General features: G+C 37.9%; 1 protein-coding gene across 2 annotated transcripts in view; it reads right to left on the bottom strand.

Moving 5' to 3' along the window:
- Positions 1–21,790, bottom strand: part of Ago3 (argonaute RISC catalytic component 3) — an 85,538-nt gene that overhangs the window by 36,901 nt on the left and 26,847 nt on the right. The window contains exons 2-3 of one of the 2 annotated variants that reach the window (XM_076934199.1): positions 9,603–9,638; positions 3,340–3,474 (exon numbers count right to left, since the gene is read on the bottom strand). In XM_076934199.1, the coding sequence (XP_076790314.1) occupies positions 3,340–3,430 (91 nt within the window). In that variant the 5' untranslated portion in view covers positions 3,431–3,474; positions 9,603–9,638. The remainder of the gene's footprint in view (positions 1–3,339; positions 3,475–9,602; positions 9,639–21,790) is intronic. The other variant, XM_034502336.2, reaches the window with a different exon arrangement.

Below are 21,790 nucleotides of genomic sequence, written 5' to 3'. Positions count from 1 at the left end.
ACTTTCCTGAGATGATGTTTTAAGCTTGTGCTAATATGGCAATCATTAATAACACATTACTGAGTACAGGAAATGCAGCTAATGTGCCTGATAAACTGAAAGTTTAATTTTAATTAAATTAAATAGATACACAAGCTCCTGGCTGCCATATTGGCCAAAGTAGTAACCCAGGATTAAGGAATGTACATATAATAGCTATTCTTCACAGAAAAACAGACCCATTTCTAAAGTTTGGTCTAGGCTTCAAAGAGTAAGTCTAGAAGGGTACAAATGAAGTTTTAGTTTCTAAACAAAATAATGGTTATTGTACTTTAAGTAATTTTAATTTTATATTTATAATTCCTATAGTGCAGTCATTCTCATCTGGATGTGATTTTGCCTGCCCCTCACCCTGGAACATTACATGCACACGCGCGCATGCATGTGTGCATGCGTGTGTGCATGCATCAGTGTGTGTATGTGATGCTGTGAGCAAATAATCCAGGGACTTGGCACACATTAGGCAAGTGCTTTACTCCCCAAGAAGGCTTCTGTGACTGTTACAACTGGGTGATATCACTGGCAGCTAGTGAGTAGACGTTGGATACTTCCAAATATTCTAGAATGTACAGAACTGTACCTACCAACTGAGCAAAGAATTACTCAGTACAAAATGTCAAGAGAAACTCTCCCACAGTATAATTTGTTTTCTTACCTAATTATTAATTGTAGTAACAATCACAAAGTTCACTCATAGTAAATGATATTTTCTTTTAACATATCAGCACAAATTAGGATAGTAAATGATTTTTCTTTAAAAGCATTCTTAATAAAATATACCATTGAGAAGTAATTTTTTATTATAACTATATTTCTAAAATCAAATTTCAAATATTTATTATGTCATTACATTATAAAGGAGGCCAGAAAATACAATGGAAGGCCTTGTAAGAGGGAAACAGCAATACTCTAAAGTAAGGAATGTAAAAATATTATGTCTAGGGAAAAAACAAAATAAGTTTCTGTTGTTTGAAACAGTTAACTATTTATTTTCAAGTCTTCCCCATGATTTAAAAAAGTATAGTTTTTTAAAAATATAAAGTTCTACATGCTTATAAAACAAATATTAACTAAAAGTAAACTAGTGCTTTTTTATACATAAAGTTATCATACTTTCCCCCAATATTTCTGTTGTGAAAGTACCATGAATTAGTTGTTAATTTAAAAAAGGCCACTCCAAAGTCATCGCTAACTAGTTGGAAAGGTAAGTTTAGTTAGGTTACAATCAACATACTAATATTTATATTCATTAGGACATAATTTGTAGCAGTTTTTAGCAGCTATCATCAAATCCCTAATATAAGTTAAAACTTAAACCCAAATATCACTGAACAGGAAACTCTATTTTTTTAGTTCCTAGGATACATGGTGTACTTTAAAAAGTCCTCTTTAAAAAATTAATTAACTAATTAATTTTTTTGTTTTTTTTTTGAGACAAGGTTTCTCTGTGTAGATTAATTAATTAATAAATAAAATAAAAAAGTCTTCTTGACTTAGAACGGAGGAAAAAAAAACCTGGTTTATTAATTAGATACAACCCAGACTTTTTACCCCAAATGTAAGATCATAGATCATAACTAACAATTAGGTCAAATCCAGGGGCTAGCAAAAAGTCAAAATGATAAAGAATGGAATAGGTAATTCTCTGCCCAGGCCCCTCCCCAAACCCTCCATCCAACCAAAAAGTTTGGCTTTAACAAATATTTAACCTATAAACTTGGCTTTACCTTCACTATAACATCAACTTTATAATGCTTTCTAGTCAACTTTTCAGTCATTTCTTTGGGCCCCTGAGCAGTTGAAGTTAAGACCGAGTCCATGCTCTCCGGGCAGCAGCTGAATCCTTGTTCTGTACATCTTGTATTTTCTGTGATAGAGTGGTGATATGAGTTGATTGCATAGTTACCGCAAAGTAATGTACGTGACTGCATGATATCAGAGGTGGTAACTAAGCAGCAACTCGGCTAGAAACCATGGCATTGAGATGATCACATATATAATGGTAGGTAATGCACTAACCTGACGATGCTAACTGCAGTTAGAACAGATTATGAAAGGACAATGATATGGTTGCAAACAGTTATCTTTAACAGTTTCTTATTTTGGCACTTAATAACTCAAGATAGATGGATGCTTATTGACAAAACAGGAAGGGCTTTCCTTTTCATGTTTTATTACGACTATCTCTTTTTTGTTGTTACTGAATGGCACAGAATGAATGATAACTGGAACAAGCAGGATGTAGTCACCTACTCTAATTGGTTTGGGAACTGAAAGATGTTCAGTGAACAAGCTCGAATGCTTCATTCAAACCACAAGCTGAAAATTATCTGCAACAAATAGGTAAAATCTTAAACAACAACATAATTATTTCTGTCTATTTAAGATGTAGCATTTAATATAAAAAAAGTTTGTTACGCCTTACTAGATAATATCTGATTTACTTTCATGTCTATGTACTACACTAAATACAGTGGAGTTACATCTTATGTGAGGATTAGATACTAACATCATAAATAAGGAAAGAATTGCATACAATTAAATTACTTTTTAAAAATTCCTGAAATTGCTGATAAAGCAGTTATGTGAGTTTTAATACAAAGCTGTATAAATGCACTTCAAAATATACAGAAGGAGCAAATATGCACAGACAATACAGAACACTATTAGAGTAATTTTAATTTGGGGGGCCACAGAGAATACCTTTTTAGTTTAATGAACATATGATGTAACACCACTGTAATAACTGTAGCTAAGTAAGACAGGCACCTTTATAATTTACATTAACTAGCTAAGTACAATCTGGAATAACACATGAAACTGGTAAACTCCAATTTCTAAAATTCCAAAGAAATAAGATTTTAAAACATTAATTAGAGTATATTTTATAACATTAATTAGAGTATGTTCAAAGAGTGAGTCAAATTCTAAAGTAGCAATACCTTTATGATAAGATTATTACTTTAAAAAGATAGTATTAGAGAAACATTTTCCCATGAGACACTTTCCTCTCTCTAGCTGGTATGAGACAGTATTCCTAAAAACATAGCTGGATTACTTAGCATATTCTTCACTCAACTACTACCTAAGAAGCTACAATAATGGATATGATGTAACAATTTATAATTAATCTCTATTCTGTTGGTCATATAATACAATATGATTCTAACTATAAAAACACTTCAATAGAAAGTTGTCTTATCCATGCATTTTATAGTGAAGCTGTTTTAAATGCTAACTAGTAACAAACTATAGAAATGATATGTGAAAGGATAATCTTCTAAATGGTAATTAACTCACCTTTTATCTCCTTAGTGAATTTTACCCGGTGAGAATCGGTCAGGGGTCTGGGTTGCTCATCAATGTTGTGAATGTCAAGAACTTCACACATGAACTGAATTACAGGTTGTGCTTTGTAAAAGGCAGTGGCAGAAACTAAGGAAAAAAAAAACCCACAAAGAGTATAAATTTAATATCCAAGAAACTTCATTCTAAGTTTCCATAACTAACTGTGTACAGTTAAATACACACCCCCACACTCATACTATGTGTATGTGTGTTTTCCAAAATGAAGCAATTGATTTCTGAGGTACAAGAACAGAAAGGTCAAATACTATAGTTTTTTTCCTCTAACTCACCATGGGTAACTATCTCCACAATGAAGTGGTCTATGAAACAAGAACTTGTGAAGCCAAAGAATGCCCAAGTTCATCAGCAGAGAAGAGAGTGGGTTATTTCTTAAGCAAGGCTTCTTATGCTACCATGCTACAGTCTCTTCTAGAGACAGCTTTCTTTATCTCGTAAGGGTTTGAGAAAACAGTGGTATTAAATACAAACCAGCGGTCATACTAGGGGTAACTGCCAGGGGTCTGAGTTACAGGTGCTGGTTCACTAACTACCTCTTTACAAACCAGCACTATTATTTTTAAAATAGTTTTTGTTTATTTCTAGGTTTCAAAACTATAAAATTGTTAGAAGACCATACATCTCTTTTTCTTCTTCCTCCTCCTCTTCCCCCTCTTCTTCCTCCTTCTCTTCCTCCTTTGAAACAGCTTTTCATTGTGTAGCCCTGGCTACACAATGGAACTCAGGTTAGCCTCAAACTTACAAAGACGCATCTCCCTCTGCCTTCTTAGTGCTGGGATTAAAGGTATATACCACCATATTTAACCTTATATTCTTTTTTTTTTTAATTAAAAAGGGGTGGGGTATGGGGACACCCTTGTGAAGACAGGGGTGGGGGTGGGGAGGAGGTATGGGATGTGGAACAGTTGGAGGGTGGACCAAGGGTGAGGGGGGCAGGGAATAAAATCTGGAATATAAAAAAAATAAATAAATAAAAAGAAAGATTAAAAAAATTATAAATGTGTATGTGTCTATGGGAAAGTTGGTGCATGTGAGTGTGCAGTGACCTTAGAGGACAGAAAAGAGTTTGAATCCCCTAAAGCTGGAGTCACAGGTGGTTATGAGCTGCCCAGTGTGGGTGCTGAGGATGGACTTCAGGCAAGAAGATTGTTCTTTTTTTTTTTTTGAACTCCATTTTTTTTTATTAGATCTTTCATTTACACTTCAGATGCCATCCCCTTTCCCCTTTCCCCCCCTTAGAAAACCCCTATCCCATGCCCCCAAGAAGATTGTTCTTAAGTGTTGAACCGTTTCTCTCCAGGCACACATTACGTTCTTTACCGAAAAATTGTGGGAACATTTTTGTGCATAAACAAATGCCAGCAAAGAGGGAGGTGGTGACTCACGCCATTAATCCCGGCACTCCTGGCACTCATGAGGCAGAGGCAGGCAGATCTCTACAGCCACATGGCCAGCCTGGGCTACACAATGAGCCCCCATCTCAAACAAAACAATACAAAACAAAAAACAAACAACAAAGACACCAAACCAAAAGTGAAAACACGCCAGCACAGTATACACTGTACACGTATTTGTCATATTGTTTGATTAGTTCAGCACATGCTGGCCTGACTACATTTTAGAAAGGAAATAGATAAAAGAAGTGTATTGTGAATAACATGTGCTTTTCCTTTCTTTTGCTCTTACAGTAGATTTTCTTCACTGGATACTACAGTCGCACCTACTGTTTCACACACCACAGTTGGAACTACCACACAAATGCACACAACAGTCTCTTCTACTGTATTTTCTGTTACTCTTTTAATCACTCACTGTGACATCTTCTAGGCCACATCCAGTGACATGGGCATTTAAGATGAAAACTAAACTGTGTGATACAAAGCTTTAAAAAAAAGATGGGTTGAAATCAATGAACACAGTTTAAATAAGGGAAACTTAGTGATAAGAGATCACTGGGGACCTTTCAAACTTTTGTTGTTGTTTCATTGTTTAAGACAGCATCTCATATAGCCCAGGCTAGCCTCACTCACTCTGTATGTATGACTTAGAATCCTCTGTTTATCTTACTTCCACTTCCCAAGTGCTTACTTTAAAACAAAAGAATATACCTTTTTCTCAGTACCTCATGGTACCTTCTCCAAAACTGACCATATAATTGGTCACAAAACAGGCCTCAACAGATACACGAAGATTGAAATAATCCCATGCATCCTGTCAGTTCACCACAGACTAAGGCTGGTCTTCAAGAACAACAAAAACAACAGAAAACCCACATATCCATGGAAACTGAACAACTCTCTGCTCAGTGATAACTTGGTCAGGGAAGAAATAAAGAAGTTAAAGACTTCCTGGAATTCAATGAAAATGATGATACAGCATACCCAAACTTATGGTACACAATGAAAGCAGTGCTAAGAGGAAAATTCATAGCACCAAGTGCCCTGGTAAAGAAACTGGAGAGATCCTACACTAGCAACTTAACAGCACACCTGAGAGCTCTAGAACAAAAAGAAGCAAACATTCCCAAGAGGTGTAGAAGGCACGAAATAGTGAAACTCAGGTCCGAAATCAACCAAATAGAAACAAAAGGAACTATACAAAGAATCAACAAAACCAAAAGTTGGTTCTTTGAGAGAATCAACAAGATAGATAAACCCCTAGCCAAACTAACTAAAGGGCCCAGAAACAGTATCCAAATTAACAAACTCAGAAATGAAAAGGGAGACATAACAGCAGAAACTGAGGAAATCCATCAGATCTTACTACAAAAGCCTAAACTCAACAAAACTGAAAAATCTAAAGGAAATGGATGATTTTCTAGACAGATACCACATACCAAAGTTAAATCAAGAGCAGGTAAACTATCTAAACAGGCCCACATCCCCTAAGGAAATAGAAATCATTAAAGACCTCCCAACCAAAAAAAAGCCCAGGGCCAGATGGCTTTAGTGCAGAATTCTACCAGACCTTAAAGAAAAGCTAATACCAACACTCCTCAAACTATTCCATAAAATAGAAACAGAAGAAACACTACCTAATTCATTCTGTGAATCCACAATTACTCTGATACCTAAACCACACAAGGACCCAACAAAAAAAAGAGAACTTCAGACCTATTTTGCTTATGAATATTGATGCAAAGATACTCAATAAAACTCTTGCAAACCGAATCCAAGAACACATCAAAACCACCATTCTCCATGATCAAGTAGGCTTCATCCCAGGGATGCAAGGTTGGTTCAATATACAAAAACCATTAAAGTTATTCACTATGTAAACAAACTCGAAGGAAAAAAAATCACAAGATCATCTCCTTAGATGCTGAAAAATCATTTGATAAAATACAACACCCCTTCATGTTAAAAGTCTTGGAGAGATCAGAAATTCAAAGCCCATAATACCTAAGCATAATAAAAACAATTTTCAGCAAACCAACAATAAGTATTAAATTAAATGGAGAGATACTTAAAGCAATCCCACTAAAATCAGGGACAAGACAAGGCTGCCCACTCTCCCCATATCTATTTAATATAGTACTCAAAGTTCTAGCTAGAACAAGACAACAAAAGGAGATCAAGGGCACACAGATTGGCTAAGAAAAATGTTCTAAATAAGAAATAAGAATTAGGAAACATAAAATTAATAAAAAGGCATTGCAAACAAGCCTTACCCAGCTAAGGATTGGTAGAGACTGTGTATAAAATGTACAAATTAATACATAGAATATGTGATGTTCCTAAATCCTAGATAAAAAAGTGGCAAAGGATATGAGCAGACATCTCATATCTCAAAATCTACATGGTAAACCATATAAAAATTTCATTAATAATCTCATTTATAATTAAAGAGATATATTTAAAAACCATTTTGAAGAATCAAGATGGGTTCAAAAGTTCAAGATTGGTTCCACAGACTGACAACAAGCCAGAAGGAAAATAAAGGACTTAGATTACAGAATATAACCACATAATTGTATTACTAAGGGAAAGACAATGTGTAAAAATAGGAAGACATACATAGTTATACTCAGTTTCACTATATTGGAATAGGTAGACATTCTTGAAGAATTCTATAAAATGATACAGAAATTAGAATTCTTCACATAACATGATTTGTGAGAATAGCAAGAATGGGGTAAGGGCTACAGGAGAGCTCGGTGGGCAAGGGTGCCATCTGAATGCCACCCCAGGACACCAAGGCTGATGGAGGGAACCGACTTCTCCAAGATGTCCTCTGACACTGCACATATGTCATCCCCATAAGATAAATAAAAGTATAATTAAAAAGATAATGGGATCTACCTAAACATCAGTAGAATGAAATAAATTACATTGTAAATACATATGTAGTACAAATTAAAATAACTGAGAAGGCACCAGAATTCAGTTAAACTGAAAAATGAAGACGTTAAAGAAGTTTGGGTAAAATGAGAGATTACTGATTACTTAAGACTGTATCTAGATAGACAACTGGAGAGAAACATTATCAAACTAGGTAACGACATTATGAGTGAGTCGCTGTTCAATTTGTGAATGTAATGCATTACTGAGCTTATTAAGTTAATTTCGTTAAACTTTTACAATATAACCTAAAATACATGCATCTTTTACTAGATTTTACTCATCGATAGTGGTTAGAATAGTTTTGTTTGCTTTTTGCTGAGAATTGAACTTACAGCTTTTATATGCTAGGTAAATGCTCTACCACTGAGCCACATTCCTTTCTTTTTTTATATTTCTTTTTTTATTGGATATTATATTTACATTTCAGATTTTATCACCTTACCCTATCCTCCCCCCCAGGAATCCCCTATCCCATCCCCCTCCTCCTGCTTCTATGAGGATGTGCCCCCAACTACCCCTCCCACTCCCACCTCCCCACCCTCGAATTCCCCTCCCACTCAGTGTCGGTGTCCAGCCTTCATGGGATCAAAGATCTCCTTTCCCAGCTATGCCAACAAGGCCATCCTCCCCTACATGTACAGCTGGAGCCGTGGGTCCCTCCCTATGTGCTCCCAGGCTGGTGGTTTAGACCCTGGGGAGCTCTGGTTGGTTGGTATTGTTGCTCTACTCATGGGACCACAAACCCTTTCAGCTTCTTCAGTCTTCTCTCCAACTCCTCCATTGGGAACCCCCTGATCAGATCAATGGTTAGCTGTGAGCATCTGCCTCTGAATATGTCAGACTCTGGCAGACCTCTAAGGAGACAGCCATATCAGGCTCCTGTCAGCATGCACTTCCTGCCATCCACATCAGCGTCTACCTTCGGTGAATGCACATGGGATGGATACCACTGAGCCACATTTCTAACCCAATTCCTAACTTTGTTTCTGTTGGAAACTTATCCTTTACTTGTGTCACAAATTATATGTTTAATTAACTAATTCATTAGGTAATAATTGATTGTTCTAGAGATTAACCCAGGGCCTTAGGTGTACTAACAAATATGCTACAGGAAACAATTTTCAAAAAGCTCAACTAAAGGGCTGAAAGGATGGCTCAGCAGTTAAGAGCACTGACTGCTCTTCCAGAGGTCCTGAGTTCAATTCCCAGCAACCACATGATGGCTCACAACCATCTGCAATGGGATCTGATGCTCTCTTCTGGTGTGTCTGAAGACAGCGACAATGTACTCACATATATAAAATAAATAAATCTTTAAAAATCAAAAGCTCAGGAGCTAGAGAGATGGTTCAGTGGTTAAGAGCACCGACTGCTCTTCCATAGGACCTGAGTTCAATTCCCAGCAACCACATGGTGGCTCACAACCATCTGTAATTGGATCTGACACCCTCTTCTGGTGTGTCTGAAGACAGTGACAGTGTACTCATATACATGAAATAAATAAATCAATCTTTTTTTTAAAGCTCAATTAAATATAAATCGCTCTGTGAAATGAAGGAGCAGTGGATCTGGGGGAGAGGGAAGGTGGGGAACATGGGAGGCGCTGAGGGGAGCTGCAGTTGGGATGTATTGTATGAGACAAGCAGAAATTAAGAGAAAATCATTCTGACACTGAGAAACAACATAAAGAGAATAAAAAAGGGTTGGAAATCAAGTAGACTCACTGGAGTGTACTTCTAGCCCAGTCCTCACTAGTCGTCACTTTCCTCAGTGTTATTAATATATTTACTTATTATGGTTCTTAGACCTGAACCTGTGGCCTCATGCATGCTAAGCAAGTGTTATGCCACTGACCTTTATATCCAGTCCTCTGAGCTTCTAATTATTCATCTGTTAAAAAAACAAAAAAAAAACAAAAAAATTTTCTGGAGTAGTAGAGATGATGCAATAGTTTTAAGAGTGTTTACAACTATTCTAGAGGATCTGAGTTTGGTACCCCAGAACTCACATCCAGGCATACCTCCAGCACCAAAGGATCTGACGCCCGTTTCTGGTCTACGTGGACACTCACAACAAATCATGGTGTATGCACATACTGTGTATATACACAGACACAAACACATACTCAGAAATAAAGATAAGATACTTCTCAGAGCACAGGAAATTACTCTAATTGTCTTAGCTATCAATGGTCTCTCCCCTCCCCCCACCATAGCAAGATATGGTCTTGCTATATAACTTAGGCTGACCTGGACCTCACTACATAGTCACCTCTGTACTTGTAATTCTCCTGTCTCACCCTTGCTTGTTAGGATTATAGGAATGGGCTACCATACATGAGTTTTTGTTTTTCTTTTTGTTTTAATCCCCTTTTTGTCTTTTGAAATAAGGTGTGTCATAGCACAGACTAGTCTCAAAATTTCAGATGTCATACCTTAGCCTGTGTGCCATTGTGCATGTTGGGCATATTCATTCTCTCTCTCTTCATTCTCTCTCTCTTCATTCTCTCTCTCTTCATTCTCTCTCTCTCTCTCTCTCTCTCTCTCTCTCTCTCTCTCTCTCTCTCTCTCTCACACACACACACGTATATGCACACCTCTAGAACAGACTGTTTGTGAAATTGCTGGGTCATGAGGGATGGACACTCCTTTCTTAGATGCCTTGTAACAGTCCTTTCACAGTTATTTCAGTTTCTGACCTTTCACAATGTATGAGTCTCTGTGGTAGGCCAGTGAGAAGGTTTAGCAGGTAATCACTTGTTGCCAACCCTAACCTCACAAGTTCCATCTCAGGAACCTACATGGTGGAAGGAGAACTGACTTCCACACATGCACCCTGGCAACACATCCTCACCACACAATAAAGAAATGTAATTATGATGCCCCAGGGAAGGGGGCTGTGGGGAGGTAGAGTAGGGATGAAGGTGAGGCGGGTAGGGGAGCACCCTCTCAGAGGCAAAGGGGGTGGGGTAAAGAATTCTTGGAGGAGGAACTGAAAAGGAGGGCAGCATTTGGAATGTAAATAAATAAAACAATTTAAAAAAAATTAAAAACCACAGTCATGGTGGGCACTATTCACAACAGTTAAATATTGTTAGACAAGATTAGTCCCTCTGATAGGCAATGACTTAAAAAAAATTTAGGGGGCTAGTGAGATAGAATGATAGATAGATAGATAGATAGATAGATAGATAGATAGGAAGAAAAGCAGTCCAAGAAACAGGTCGAGTCCTAGAGTCCAGGTTTGGGTCTACATTGCTGAACAGCTGCCCTTGTGTTCTTACAAAGAGTTGGCAGTTCATTCTCTGAGAAAGGCAAAACAAAATAAAAGCTCCCTGGAAGGAGGATGCCAGATATAGCTGAAGGCGTAGGAGTTGATGCACAGGATTGTGCCACCAACAGGGGATCAAATGAATGTAAACACTAAATGCTGACAGAGATTCCTCTGGCTAGAATCTCCATCTTGGCTTTCAGAATGCAGGTGAGCAGACTTAGCCATTAGACAGGTGTATGAGAAGGCTAATCTTTGGCTAACCTTACCTCCTCTGAAGAGACCTAAGAATTACAGTATCCCAACCTCAACCACTGAATGAATTCACCCTATCACGAAAGTCCAAGTTGACCTTTGTGCATACAGAACTTCCATTTTGGTGTGTTTAGACACTCCCACTGAGCCCCTAGAGACATGTTCAGATAACAAAACAAAACAAACAAACAAAAACCCAAATAAATGGGAATTTAAGGGATATATATATATATATATATATATATATATATATATATATTCCAGAATAAGTCATTATGCTCAGAGAGCCAAAAGAGGCTAATAGAATGCTATCTTAAGATGTAGTATCCAGGAAGCAGAAAAGAGCTGCTAATAAAATAGATATTAAAATGCAAACAAAGGGTAGAAAAGTGAGGAAAACTTCTAGAAAGTAGCTCAAAACTGAGATTAAAAAGACAAACAAGGGCTGGAGAGATGGCTCAGCTGTTAAGAGCACTGACTGCTCTTCCAGAGGACCTGAGTTCAATTCCCAGCAACCACACGGTGGCTCACGACATTCTGCCTGTGCTGCAGCCTTGGTTCTGAACATACATGACAAGTCTGAACTCTACATACCATAACGTCGAGTTTTTCTACTGAGTGCTGCCTTGACTCATATCAGGGACTACGATATGCTATGAAGAACTGCAGTTATTTTCCTGTGCACCTAAAGTTTTCTGCTCTTATTTAGAATGCTTTAATATAGTTATGAAAAAGAAACAGTATTTCTGTCATTCCTTAGTATACATCAAATTAATGTACCTTTAAGTTTCATTATATGCTGGGTGGTGGTGGCGCACGCCTTTAATCCCAACACTTGGGAGGCAGAGGCAGGCAGATTTCTGAGTTCGAGGCCAGCTTGGTCTACAGAGTGAGTTCCAGGACAGCCAGGGCTATACAGAGAAACCCTGTCTCAAAAAACAAACAAACAAACAAACAAACAAACAAACAAAAAACAACAAAAAAGTAAGTTTAACTGCTTAATTGACAGTTGGGGTACTAAATGTCACTAAGCAATTTCTAGGTAGTTTTGGTCACAGGTCTAAAGATTACTAATGCTTTTTCCATGCTCACCTCCAAGGCCAATCTTTTTCTCCTACCACCTGTCATTTCCTTAGGAAGTGGTCCTCAAACACTAGGACTTCAGTGGATTCTTCTCTAGGTTCCGTTGCATTAAGTATTCTCCTTTGTAGTACTTTCTAAACTTTTACATTGTGTTTCTATGTATTTGGTATGCCCACGTCATTAAGCTAACAGCAGACACTTTTATTCACTGAACCAGCCCTGTAGTAACTTCTCTTTTTAAAAACATTTATTCATTTATTGTATGTGCGTGCCCATGCAGGTGGTCAGTGTTTTTGAGGCAGGGTCTTACTTGACGTACAGGTTAGCCCTGAACTTGAGATCTCTCTGATGGCCCAAATGGTTAGATTATAGGCATGTGATTGATGCCTTTATAAGACTTAAAAAAATTGTCCTTATACTCTATAAAGCTCTGTCCTATGAACTATAAACATTCTTCTATTACTTAACTTTGTAGATTTATACAACTCTTATTTTTTTACATAGTCTATTTTCTGTCCATGAGTGTGTGTGTGCATGTGCGTGTGCTTGCACACGTGTGTGCATACTCACACACACATGGAAGGCAGAGGCCGGGTCAGGTACCTTCCTCAATCACTCTTCATTTTAGTTTTCAGCCAGGGTCTTTCCAGGAACCTGGTATCCAATGATTCAGTGAGAATGGCTGGCCAGCAAGCCCCAGGAATCCTCTGCTCTCTGGCTCCTCAGCAATGGGATTACAGATGTTGGGCAGTGGTGGCACTCATCTCTATTCCCAGCACTTGAGAGGCAGAGGCAGGAGAATTTCTGAGTTAGAGGCCAGCCTAGTCTACAAAGTGAGTTTGATGATAGCCAGGGCTACACAGAGAAACCCTGTCTTGAGAAACCAATCGGCCAAACAAACAAATAAACCAACCAACCAACCAACCAACCACAATGGGATTCCATATACATGCCACCACATCTGGCTTTTAAAAACTTGGATGCTGGGATCTAAACTTAGGTCTTCATGTTTGTGTGGGAGGTACTTTATTGAGTCTTCTCCTGTCTCTAGGATTTTCCTTTATAGGTTACAGTTTGTATTTTGTTCAGACTTAGGACTCTTTCTTTTTGCTAAAATTATTTCACATTTTGCTTTTCCTATTTAGGATTATAATTCACACAGAAGTAAATTTTGTAAGATGTGAGATGGATCCAATTATTTTTTCAAAATAATTACAACTGTTTAAATACAACTTATTATTTTACCTCCTCTTCATTTGTCTTAGTCAGGGTTTCTTTCTCTGTACAAACATCATGACCAAGAAGCAAGCTGGGGAGGAAAGGGTTTATTCAGCTTACACTTTCCACATTGCTGTTCATCACCAAAGGAAGTCAGGACAGGAACTCAAGCAGGTCAGGAAGCAGGAGCTGATGCAGAGGCCATAGACGGATGTTACTTACTGGCTTGCTTTCCCTGGCTTGCTCAGCTTGCTTTTTTACAGAACCCAGGACTACCAGCCCAGGGATGGCACCACCCACAATGGGCCCTCCCGCCCCCCTTGATCAGTAATTGAGAAAATGCTTTACAGCTGGATCTCATGGAGGCATTTTCCCCAAGGGAGGCTCCTTTCTCCGTGATAACTCCAGCTTGTGTCAAGTTGACACACAAAACCAGCCACTTATAATACATGCCATTAGAGGGGAAGTGCACTGTGCTATGGGAATATATAAGACAGATACCTAACTCAGACTTGGGGGATGGCTGGACTGGGAAAGAAACACTGCTTCTTAAGGAAGTAACATGTAGATTGAAGCTTGTAAGAACAGGAGTTAGAAAACACACAGTGGCTAAAATCCATAGTACTGATATTCTTTCTTGTTCTTGATTTTACAGCAAAAGGTCTTGTTTAATTGAAATCACCTAACGTTTGGATACACTTCTGTTGGCTTCAACTTTGACCTGTTTTTAACTTATTTTTTTCTTTTTGTTCCCATACTGCTTTTAACAATCATTCTTGGTGCATTTGTTTTCTTACTTCCTTAAATGTTATAATTCCTCCTGATATTAATCCTTACCTTTCTGTTTTTATGTACAGTATTACTCTTAAAGACTTAAATCCCAGAGTGGCCTGGAATTCATTATGTACTCTAGCTGACCTTGAGTTCTTCCTTCCTGCTTGGGTCTCCCAAGTGCTAGGATTATAGGCTAGCAAAGCCACACTAGTATTTGTTTTAAAGGACAAGGTCTCATTATTTGGCTCAGGTTGACCTCAAAGTCTCTATGTAGCTTGAGGTGACCTTAAACCCAAGAACCTGTTCACCTCCACATTTTTAGACAAAAAAAAAAAAAAAAAAAAAAAAAAAAAAAAAAAAAAAAAAAAAAAAAACCCAAAAAACTACAGAATTTTAGAACAGCAATGACAGAAAAAAAAAAAAAAGAAACTAAACCCAAACCCTCCAAAACAGAAAAAAAAAGCTACTTTAGAAATGCCAGTCACTGTAACTAAAATTGTTTCAATGATTAAATAATCATAGAAAAAATTTAAGCCAACTATTGATATATGCTAAAAGAGAGAGAGAGAGAGAGAGAGAGAGAGAGAGAGAGAGAGACAAGAGTCTTACTCTGTAGTTCAAGCTGCCCCCAAACTCACTCACTATGTGGCCCAAATTGGCCTTACCCTTACAAGGAGCATTTTTGCCACAGCCTCTTAAGTACTAGGCTTTACAGGGTTAAGTCCACCACACTCAAGTTATCTTTTTATTTATTCATCCAAACACTAATATAAGTATTACTGGTAAGTTATTTTTATAGATGTAATAAAAGCTCATAATCAGGTGACTGAATATAAGGACATTATCTAGGATATTGTGAATAAGTCCGATTCAATTGGCTGAAAGGCCTACAATTCAAGGCTGAAGCTTCCCCAAGGGAGAAGGAAAGAAAAAATTCCATCTACAGATAACAGTTTAGATTACGTCCAAGACTTCTGTTCTTGTCACCTTCTCTAAGGGTTTCAGATTAACTTTGCTACAATTATACAAATAAATCTCTAGATCTCCTAACAGTTCTGTTTCTGTGGTTGAACTCTTGATATATCTAATATACCAGGCTTATAGTTTATTTGCAAGTATAATTTCTTTAAAAACTTAGTAGTTTCTGGTCTATTTATTTCTAATCAGTTCCATGTGCTGGTAACTATACCCAAAGTTTTTGCTGTTCTAGACACAGTTCTTTCTCTCTTTCTTTGTTTCTTTCCTTTCCTTTTTTTTTTTTTTTTTTGTTTTTCGAGACAGGGTTTCTCTGTGTAGCCTTGGCTGTCCTGGAACTCACTCTGTAGACCAGGCTGGCCTAGAACTCAGAAATCCGCCTGCCTCTGCCTCCCAAGTGCTGGGATTAAAGGCGTGCGCCACCACTGCCCAGCCTAGACACAGTTCTTACGCCTGCTTTTTTTTTTTTTTCTTCCAGCATAATGCTTGGAATCTGCTCCTTCCTCTCCATCCCACATAGACCATCACCATGTCTGACCTGAACTAGTGACTGAAAAGCCCTTACTGGCTTCTCACATTAGCCTTTTCCTCTATCTATTCTCCAAACTGCCGCCAGAGGTCTCTTTCTGGAAAACAAACATGATCATGTCACTCACTACCTTTTTAAAGAACCCGTGAAATCTCCCTACTGACAGGTTTAAATTTCCTTTTTAGTTCATTAACTCCTCTTTTTATTTCTTATTTCCTTCTAGTCTCTTTGTGTTTAATTTTTCTAACATTTTTAGTTAGATAGATGCTCAGGCTACTGATGCTTTTCTTCTGTTCTAGCAGGTCATTAAAGCTTTAAAATTTCTCTAACCATTGATTAAATCAATCATACCCATTTTGATATATATTACTATCATTCTGTTCAAAATTCAAATTTCCTTTGTGATTTCTTTGACCAATAAGTTATTTAGAGATCCTTTATTAATTCTGAAAGCTAAACTTTAAGTTTTGGTAGAAACATAACAGCAATTTAGCTCCAATTTCTTCATTTTTTCCCCCAAGATACTGTAAAGATCAACAAAGAAAATGTTAAGAAAAGTAGTAAGATTAAGTAATTAAAGATCCCAGAAAATGCCACACTGTAAGTAAATATGGCCCTGAGTATTAAGGACTAGCAAAGTCTATACAAAAAAATCATATCAGAACACTGTAGAAATGACAAGAAGTATAAGGAAATCTATGGGGAAACAGTACATTTCACTTCCAGAAAGGAAGTTTCCTATCTTAAAAGTCATGTCTGGAACTGAAATGGAATATGGGACTCTCAGATAGAAAAAGAGAAAGGATGTATAAAAACGTGTCATCAGGGTATATGGAAAGTAGTTTAAAATTGATAGTCTCAGAAATACTCCCTTTCTAAAAATAAACCAGTTATGATTGTTTTGTAATTTCCTATTTTGATACAATGTAAACTGTGTAGGAAAGTTCTAAACTAATGGCAATGCAGAGGAACTCACAGCTGAGTACAACATTTACATCACCAAAAGTACTGGAAAGCAGGGAGACAGGAGTGAGGCTGTCCACCCTTTTGGATGGAGTCTTCAAGCAGAGAGCTGGAAATTTATCTTGCTACTAAGGTACAACCAATGTTCCTCCTGCCATCTTCTACCAGTGGTTTCAGAGAATATATCTCAGTCAAATATAAGCTACAAGAAGAAAGTAAGCATCCATAAAAAGATAATATATAGAAACTGTAAAGCCAGACATAGAGGCACATCTTATAATCCCAGCACTTGATACTTGAAAGGCTGAGGCAGGAGGATGGAGAGTTTGCAAACAACTTGAGCCATATTATACAGTGAGACTCTACCTTCAAAGGAAAAATACCAAGAAGCAGTGCATTATACCTGACAACAGAGTATATAACAAGTAGGTGAAAACTACTTTAAAACATCAAGCCGGCCAGTGGTGGCTCATGCCTTTAATCCCAGCACTTGGGAGGCAGAGGCTGGAGGGTTTCTGAGTTCAAGGCCAGCCTGGTCTACAGAGTGAGTTCCAAGACAGCCAGCCAGGGCTATACAGAGAAACCCTGTCTCGAAAAACCAAAACCAACCAACCAACCAAACAAAAAAACCCAAAAAACAAACAAACAAAAAAAAAGATGTAAAAAGAAAGCCACATTAATCAATAGTCATAGCATTTAGAAAGCAGAAATTATTGGATATAAAAAGATAAATACACTGGGGTCATGATCGTGCACACCTTTAATCCTGGTGCTCAGGAGGCAGAGTCAGGCAGATCTCTCTGAGTTTAAGGTTAGTCTGGTCTACAGATTGAGTTTTGGGACAGAAACAGAGAAGCCCGACTTGAAAAACCACAACACAACAACCAAACAACCAAACAACCCCCAAACCAAACGGAAACTCAGGATTGAGTCTTAAAACTTAAGAACAACAAAAAGACTTGGCACATTCTCTGATTAACAACAACTTATTGAACCTAGAAATTCATAGAAAATTGAGAATAGAACTTAAAAGTTAAGAAAACTCCTGAAGAAATAATACAAACATTAATAAAAAGAAATTTTAAAGTCTCTTTAACAATATGGATTAGAGGGGAAGGTATGGGAGTCTATGGGGGAAAACCCAGCTGAGATTCCTACCAGTAGGGGATACAGAGACTGAAGTGGCCACCTGTTAGCCAGGCAGGACTTCCAGTGGAGGGAGGGGGACATCAGCCCACCCACAAACCTTCAATCCAAAATTTGTCCTGCGTACAAGATGCATAGGGATAAAGATGGAGCAGGGACTGAGGGAACAGTCAACCAATGACTGCCCCAACTTGAGACCCATCCCAGGTGAGAAAGCCAACCCCTGATGCTATTAATGATACTTCTGTTATGCTTGCAGACAGGAGCCTAGCATAACTGTCTCCTGAGAGACTTCATCCAGGAGCAGAGGGAAACAGATAAGAGATACACAGCCAAACATCACACAGAACTTGGGGAGTCTTGTAGAAGAGGAAGGGCTAGAGAGCCAGAGGGGTCAAAGCGACCCACAGAGTCAACTAACCTGGGCCCAGTGGTGCTGACAGAGACTGAACCACCAACCAAAGAGCTTGCAGGAGCTGGACCTGGGCCCCATACACATTTGTAGCAGATGTGCAGTTTGGTCTTCATGTGGGTCCCGTAACAATTGGAGCAGGGACTACCTCTGACTCTCTTGCCTGCCATTGGATACCCTTTCCCTACCTGGACTGTTTGGCTGGGCCTCAACAAGAGAGGATGTGCCCAGTCTTGCTGTGACTAGATGTCCAAGTGGTACCTAAGGGGGGCTTCTCCGTCTCTGAGGAGAGAGGAAGAAATAACAGGAGGAGGGATTTTTATAGGCAGGACTAGAAGGAGACGAAGGAGGGGGGCTGTGATCCGGTAAAGTGAATAAAAAAATAAATAATTGGAAATAAATATGGCTTAGAGGTGTAACACAAATGAAGGCTGCAGTTCCTAGAAAACTGTGTAGTGAAAACACAACTCAGAGGCTACACAGTAAAGCTCAGTGATCAGAAGGAAATTCATAGTTTTTGAATATTTTTATTAATGAGAAAAAAATGGAAGTTACTAAGGAGTTTAAAAAGGTAGGAAAACAACTTTAATTTAGTTAACCAAGGAAGAAAAACCTTGTAAGATGAAAGAAAAATTATAGAAATCAAAGCTAGAAGAACTAGAATAAATAAACGAATAGTAGCTCTTCTGCTGGGGAAATAAATCAGGGCTTGTGGAAAGAAGGCTCAGTGATTAAGAGCACTGGAAGCTCATGCAGAAGTCTCAGGTTCGAATCCCAGTGCCCACATGGAGGCACAGAAGCATCTGTCATTCCAGTCCAGGAGACCCAACACCATCTTCTGATCTCCAAGGGCATCACGCATACAAGTGGAGCATAAACATACATGCAGGTGAAAAATAATTAAAAAAAAAATCAGCTGACTAAACTACTAGCCACCAATAAATAGGAAAAAAAAAAAAGAAAAAAAGCACAAATATACAAAAGTAAAATATGGGAAACCACATAAAAAGAAAAAATCTGAAATAGTTATAAATGTTATAAAATTCTATACATTAAATAAAACATGAGTAAAATTGTATAGAAAATAAATGTGACTTATGAAAGTAATCAGAGATAGCCTGGATGCTGTTTTTATTAATGATTTATTTTTATTTTATGTGCATTGGTATTCTGTCTGCATGTATGTCTGTGTGAAGATGTCGGATTTCCTGGAGCTCGACAGTTATTTGCTGCCATGTGGGTGTCAGGCATTGAGCCTGAGTCCTCTGGAAGAGGAAGCAGTGCTCTTCACTGTTCAGCCACCTCTCCAGCCCACAGATACTGATTTCATATAGTAAATAAAGGAAAGTTTAGAAGAACTGCCCACCAAACAAAAGGAAACGAAACGAACCCAGGTACAAAGTTTTTCAGGTGACTCTATTACACCTAGTAAGAGCTAATGATTTCAATATGACTTTAAAATGGTTACACACTTTAGAAAATGGAAGACATTCAAAAACTTTAAAGGAAATATAATATTAATATCAAAAGTTGAAAAAGGCTTTTATAGCCGGGCGGTGGTGGCGCACGCCTTTAATCCCAGCACTTGGGAGGCAGAGGCAGGTGGATATCTGAGTTCGAGGCCAGCCTGGTCTACAGAGTGAGTTCCAGGACAGCCAGGGCTACACAGAGAAACCCTGTCTCGAAAAACCAAAAAAAAAAAAAAAAAAAAAAGAAAAGAAAAAGGCTTTTATAGAAAGAAGTCATGTGACTCTTACTTGGACATTTCAATTTAAAAAGCAAAGCATTGGTAAACAGAATCTAGTTACAGTAAGAGAAGCTAGGGATGTTTTGATATTTGTAAAAAAAAAAAAAAACTGATGGCATCAGATGCTCTATAAATACTACAAAGGCATACAACAAAATTTAACATGCAGTCTGTGTGTGCGCGAGGGTGTGTTTGCGAGGGTGTGTTTGCAAGGGTGTGTGTGCAAGGGTGTGTGCATGCTTGTGGCTACAGAGGCTCTGGAATCCCTAGAGATGAAGGTCCAGTGGTCAGTCGTGAGGCGCCTGACAAGACTGCTGGAAATGGAACAATAGTCCGCTGAAGAACAAAGACATGCACTTAGAAAGGAGCCTTCTCTCCAGCCCTTCACATACAGTTCTGATTAAAGTATTCATGAAAATAAGACAACAACGCTCCTTGACAGAAATAGAACACATGCTCCTAACAATAATAAGAAACATGCATGTGCATAATATTTATTAGAGAAACGCTGGAAACGTTTATCCTAAAATAAATAAAAAGAGGATAATAATTACTCTTTGCTACTATTGTATCTAAATTAGTCAATATAATCTGACAAGAAAAAATAAAGGTAAATCTGTTAGTATGTGTAGACCACCTGACTGTAATATAGGAAAGTCAAGAAAATCATTTGAAAAAATTATTCGCTCTTATTCTCTTACTCTCTTACTCTCTCTCTCCCCCTCTCCTCTCTCTCCACGTGGTCATGGCCAGCCTCTACTTCTCTTCTCTCTTATCTTTCCACCTTCTTCTCCCCACCTTTGCCCTATCTCCTGAATAAACCTCCTCCCCCTTGGAAAAAAAAAAGAAAAGAAAAAAATTATTCAACCATGGAATTCAATTAATAAGGCAGAAAGAGGCGGTGGTGGCGCACACCTTTAATCCCAGCACTTGGGAGGCAGAGGCAGGTGGATTTCTGAGTTCGAGGCTAGCCTGGTCTACTGGGTCTACTGAGTGAGTTCCAGGACAGCCAAGGCTATACAGAGAAACCCTGTCTCGAAAAACCAAAAAAAAAAAAAAAAAAAATAAGGCAGAAAGATTAAGAAGTTACATATAGAAGTTAAAAGCCAGTTGGGCAGTGGTGGCGCACGCCTTTAATCCCAGCACTTGGGAGGCAGAGACAGGCAGATTTCTGAGTTTGAGGCCAGCCTGGTCTACAGAGTGAGTTCCTGGACAGCCAGCCAGGGCTATACAGAGAAACTCTGTCTTGAAAAACCTAAATAAATAAATAAATAAATAAGAAGTTAAAAGTCTTTAAAAGCAATGTAAGAATCAGTTATATTAACTATTAAACAAGTACCATTAAACGTTAAGCCATTAATACCAACAAAATGCAGGAAATGCCCAGGTACAACAAGAGAGAGAAAACTGTACATGACGAAAGCTTTAAGACTTTTCTGAAGCAATAAAATACAAGTACATAGTATGTTTTTGGATTGAAGGCTAGATTCAACACCTTATAGGAGCCAATTTGTTCTAATTTAATTGTTAAAATAATGATATCTTTTTTTCCTTTTTTAATTGGATATTTTCTTTATTTACATTTCAAATGTTATCCCCTTTCCCAGTTTCCCCATTAAACTAGCCAGAATGAGAAAAAAAAGTGAGATCTTAGTAAAAATAACTTGTCT

Source organism: Arvicanthis niloticus, chromosome 5, assembly GCF_011762505.2.
Source record: "Arvicanthis niloticus isolate mArvNil1 chromosome 5, mArvNil1.pat.X, whole genome shotgun sequence".
NCBI lineage: Eukaryota > Metazoa > Chordata > Mammalia > Rodentia > Muridae > Arvicanthis > Arvicanthis niloticus.
Note: the sequence above shows the minus strand (reverse complement) of the source record. Positions and strands in the feature narration are given on the sequence as shown.